The sequence below is a fragment of the Plasmodium reichenowi genome, chromosome 3 (genome assembly GCF_001601855.1).
Source record: "Plasmodium reichenowi strain SY57 chromosome 3, whole genome shotgun sequence".
NCBI classification, from domain to species: Eukaryota; Apicomplexa; class Aconoidasida; order Haemosporida; family Plasmodiidae; genus Plasmodium; species Plasmodium reichenowi.
The window spans coordinates 60,751-66,560 of NC_033648.1; the positions used below are offsets into that span (position 1 = coordinate 60,751).

General features: G+C 22.7%; 1 protein-coding gene across 1 annotated transcript; it reads left to right on the top strand.

Annotated features, from left to right (window-relative positions):
• Positions 1-31: 31 nt before the first annotated feature.
• Positions 32-5,305, top strand: PRSY57_0301800 (cytoadherence linked asexual protein 3.1; the record flags this gene model as incomplete). Its single annotated transcript, XM_012905647.2, has 9 exons — positions 32-893; positions 996-1,565; positions 1,692-1,745; positions 1,823-1,885; positions 2,071-2,181; positions 2,331-2,516; positions 2,626-2,784; positions 2,895-3,661; positions 3,767-5,305. The coding sequence occupies 9 exons, from the start codon at positions 32-34 to the stop codon at positions 5,303-5,305; spliced, it is 4,311 nt and encodes a 1,436-aa protein (XP_012761101.2).
• Positions 5,306-5,810: the final 505 nt, after the last annotated feature.

The following is a 5,810-nucleotide window of genomic DNA, read 5'->3' on the forward strand; positions in this document are numbered from 1 at the left end:
AAAAAAAAAAAAAAAAAAAAAAAAAAAAAAGATGGTTTCATTTTTTAAAACTCCAATCTTTACTTTAATTATCTTTTTATTCTTAAATGAAAAGGTAATATGTTCAATAAATGAAAATCAAAATGATACCATTAGTCAAAATGTCAACGAACATGAAAATATTAGTCAAAATGTAAATGATAATGATAATTATAATGACAATATTGAACAGTTAAAATCCATGATTGGAAATGATGAACTACATAAGAATCTAACAATATTAGAAAAATTAATTTTAGAGTCTCTAGAAAAAGATAAATTAAAATATCCTCTCCTTAAACAACAAACTGAACAATTGTTAGATATATCGAAATTTAAAAAAAAAAATATTACTGATGCGGATGATGAAACGTACATCATACCAACCGTCCAATCAACTTTTCACGATATTGTAAAATACGAACATCTTATAAAAGAACAATTAATAGAAGTTTATAATTCTGATATTTCAGATATAATTAAGAAAAAAATATTTATTGTAAGAACATTAAAAACAATTAAATTAATGCTTATACCATTAAATTCGTACAAACAAAATAATGATTTAAAAGCATCACTTGAAGAATTAAATAATGTATTTACAAAAAAAGAAGTTCAAAAGGAAACAAGTCCAATAGGTGATCATGGGACATTCTTTAGAAAATTGTTAACCCATGTTAGAACAATTAAAGAAAATGAAGATATAGAAAATAAAGGAGAAACACTTATACTAGGAGATAATAAAATAGATGTAATGGATTCAAATGATTTCTTTTTTACGACCAATTCTAATGTAAATTTTATGGAAGCATTGGATGATATAACGAATCAATATGGATTAGGTTTGATTAATCACCTAGGTCCTCATTTAATAGGTAAAAATAGAAATATATGACACATATAAATATATAATATAAATAAATAAATAAATATATATATATATTATTTAAATTTTCATTTTTATTTAAATTTTACAGCCTTGGGACATTTTACTGTATTAAAATTAGCATTAAAAAATTACAAAAATTATTTTGAGGCAAAAAATACAAAATTTTTTAGTTGGCAAAAAATTTTAGAGTTCTCCATGTCTGATAGATTTAAGGTCCTTGATATGATGTGTGACCATGAATCTGTATATTATTCTGAAAAAAAACGTAGAAAAACATATTTAAAAGTTGACAGATCAGAAACATCAATGGAATGTAATATATTAGAATATCTATTACATTATTTTAATAAATACCAATTAGAAATAATTAAAACTACACAAGATACTGATTTTGACTTACATGGTATGATGGAACATAAATATATAAAGGATTATTTCTTTTCATTTATGTGTAATGATCCTAAAGAATGTATTATTTATCATACAAATCAGTTCAAAAAAGAAGCAAACGAAGAAAACACTTTTCCTGAAGAACCTAATCGTGAAATAAGTGCATATAATTTATATTTAAATTATTATTATTTTATGAAACGATATAGTTCATACGGAGTAAAAAAAACATTATATGTTCATTTATTAAATTTAACTGGACTTTTAAGTAATAAATAAATAAATATATATATATATATATATATAATATCATATTTAATAATGGTTAAAATTGTATTTTAATGTAATGTATCTTAATGTAAATATATTGGGTTAATATACATTATTTTAACAGATTATGATACGAGAGCATACGTGACATCGCTTTATTTACCAGGATATTACAACGGTATATATATATATATACATATATATTTAATGAGAAAAAACATATAAATTTCATCATAATTTTATTTTATTTTTCAGCGGTCGAAATGTCTTTTACGGAAGAAAAAGAATTTTCCAAACTTTTTGAAAGCCTAATACAATGTAAATAAACATATTATTATTAAATAATTAACTGTTTGTTTTATAGATTATTAAAGAGAAATGTACATTATGATTTTTTTTTTCTTTTTAAATTAATATATATATATATATATATATATATATATATATAATCTCTATTTTATGAAACCTTAAAAAAAAATATATATATTTTTTCATTTCAATAGGTATTGAAAAGTGCCATTATAACCAAACATATACACCATTAAAAGATAGTAATTTACTTAATGATGTAACAAAATGTGATTTGTGCAAAGGAGCTTTCTTATATTCTAACAGTAATATAATAAATAAAAAAAAAAATACATAATTATATATATATATATATATATATATATATAGTTATATACTATATTTCATATTTTTATTATTTATCAAAATTATTATTATTATTTTATTCTTTTATTTATTTTTCTATTGATAACAGTAAAATTCGATGAAGTTCCTTCGATGTTACAAAAATTTTACGTATATTTAACTAAAGGTCTAAAAATACAAAAAGTTTCTTCTTTAGTAAGAACGTTAGATGTTTATCAAGATTACAGTAATTTCTTATCACATGATATTAATTGGTATACTTTCCTATTTTTATTTAGACTTACAAGTTTTAAAGGTAATACATATACACATATATATATATATATATGAAAAAAAATATATATAGGTATATATTAAATATTACATATAATTGGAATTACATATATCAATATTTTACTTTATAGATATTGGAAACAAAAATGTTGCTGAAGCAATGTATTTAAATATAAAAGATGAAGATACCTTCAACAAAACGGTAGTAACAAACTATTGGTTCCCTTCTCCTATAAAAAAATATTACACATTATATGTTAGAAAACACATACCAAATAATTTAGTAGATGGTAAAATATAATTATATATACATATATTAGTGGTCATTCTATATATATCTATATATGTATATATATTCACACACATATATACATATATTTATATTTTGTAATATTCACAGAATTGGAGAAATTAATGAAAAGTGGGACTTTAGAAAAAATGAAAAAATCTCTCACATTTTTAGTACATGTTAATTCATTTTTACAACTAGATTTTTTTCATCAACTTAATGAACCACCTCTTGGATTACCGCGATCATATCCTTTATCTTTAGTTCTTGAACATAAATTTAAAGAATGGATGGACAGTTCTCCAGCAGGTTTTTATTTTTCAAATTATCAAAATCCATATATAAGAAAAGATTTACATGATAAAGTTTTATCACAGAAATTTGAACCTCCAAAAATGAATCAGTGGAACAAAGTTTTAAAGTCGTTAATTGAATGTGCATATGATATGTATTTTGAACAGAGACATGTTAAGAATTTATATAAATATCATAACATTTATAATATAAATAACAAAATAATGTTAATGCGAGATTCAATGGATTTATATAAAAACAATTTTGAAGACGTATTATTTTTTGCAGATATATTTAATATGAGAAAATATATGACTGCCACACCAGTATATAAAAAGGTAAAAGACAGAGTGTACCATACTTTGCATAGTATTATAGGGAATTCTGTGAATTTTTATAAATATGGTATTATATATGGATTTAAAGTAAACAAAGAAATATTAAAGGAAGTGGTTGATGAATTGTATTCCATATATAATTTTAACACAGATATATTTACGGATACGTCCTTTTTACAAACCGTTTATTTATTATTTAGAAGAATAGAAGAAACGTACAGGACCCAAAGAAGAGATGACAAAATAGTAAGTTACATAAAATATTATAAATAAAAATTTGAAATATATAAATGTTTATAAATATGCATAATACATACATATATATATATATATATATATATACTTTTGTAGAGTGTAAATAACGTTTTTTTCATGAATGTGGCAAATAATTATTCCAAATTAAACAAAGAAGAAAGAGAAATCGAAATACATAATTCTATGGCGTCACGATATTATGCAAAAACCATGTTTGCTGCATTTCAAATGTTATTTTCCACCATGCTAAGCAACAATGTAAATAATCTTGATAAAGCATATGGATTAAGTGAAAATATCCAAGTAGCAACAAGTACTTCTGCTTTTCTTACATTTGCATATGTATATAACGGAAGTATCATGGATAGTATGACTAACAGTTTATTACCACCATATGCAAAAAAACCAATAACTCAATTAAAATATGGAAAAACTTTTGTTTTCTCAAATTATTTTATGCTAGCATCTAAAATGTATGATATGTTAAATTATAAAAATTTAAGTCTTTTATGTGAATATCAGGCTGTGGCAAGTGCAAATTTCTATTCGGCTAAAAAAGTAGGTCAATTTATTGGAAGAAAATTTTTACCCATTACTACCTATTTTCTTATTTTCAGAATTAGTTGGACGCATGCTATTACAACAGGAAGTCATTTAATTCCAGAATTAACAGATCCAAATTATAATCCTGAAATAACTTGTTCTGGTGGAACAAAATTGAATGGTGCTACTGCTCAAGGTCCTAGTGAAAAAGATCCCCAATGTATTAACTATACAGCCCCTGGAAGTTTTTTCTTCAGTCATTCACTTGCAGGTGTTGCATCCCAATATTTATTTTTTTATTTTTTCACAAATTTATACCTTGATGCCTACAAATCTTTTCCTGGAGGATTTGGTCCTGCAATAAAAGAACAAACTCAACATGTTCAAGAACAAACCTACGAACGCAAACCGTCAGTTCATAGTTTTAATAGAAATTTTTTCATGGAACTCGCAAATGGTTTCATGTATGCCTTTTGTTTTTTCACAATTTCACAAATGTATGCATATTTTGAAAATGTTAATTTTTATATTACGAGTAATTTCCGTTTCCTGGAAAGATATTATGGTGTATTCAATAAATATTTTATAAACTATGCCAGAACTAAACTTAAAGAATTTACTAGTGATCTTTTAATAAAATATGAACGTGAGGCTTATTTAAATATGAAAAAATATGGTTATTTAGGTGAAGTTATTGCAGCTAGACTTTCTCCTAAAGATAAAATCATGAATTATGTGCACCAAACTAACGAAGATATCATGAGTAATTTAAGAAGATATGATATGGAAAATGCATTTAAAAACAAAATGTCTACATATGTAGATGATTTTGCTTTTTTTGATGATTGTGGCAAAAACGAACAATTTTTAAATGAGAGATGTGATTACTGTCCTGTAATTGAAGAGGTGGAAGAAACACAATTATTTACTACCACTGGTGATAAAAACACTAATGAGACCACGGAAATAAAAAAACAAACAAGTACATATATTGATACTGAAAAAATGAATGAAGGGGATTCGGTAGATAGCGACAATGAAAAGGATATCGATGAACCTGATGATGAATTAATGATCGCACGATTTCACTAATATAAAAATATAAAAAATATATATATATAATTTTGTACATAATAGCAATTCTAATATTTTCTAACTTTTTTTTGCATTTCTTTTCTTTTTTTTTCCTTATCTTTAATACATAATTATATATTATGATTTAGAATTTGTGTTTGTTTATATTATATGTGTATAACTTTAATTAAGTATATGATTTGTTTGTTTCTTTCTTTACCTTTTCTTTTTTCTTCTTTTTTTTGGGGTTTGTTTTTTTTTTAATATTTATTTTTTAATTTTTAGAACATTTGATTTAATTGTTCGTAAAATAATTTATTTGTTTTTTTTTTTGATAAAAATATTTTTTTAATTTTTATTATAATTTTTCAATATAAATTCATATTTTTATGTAGAATTACTTTTTTTTTTTGATAATTAAATTTAAGAACAAAAGAATATAAAATTAATTGAAAAGAAAATATTTTTTTTACTTATTTTTTTTTGGAATAATGAAAATTTATATATTAATTTTAATTAATAT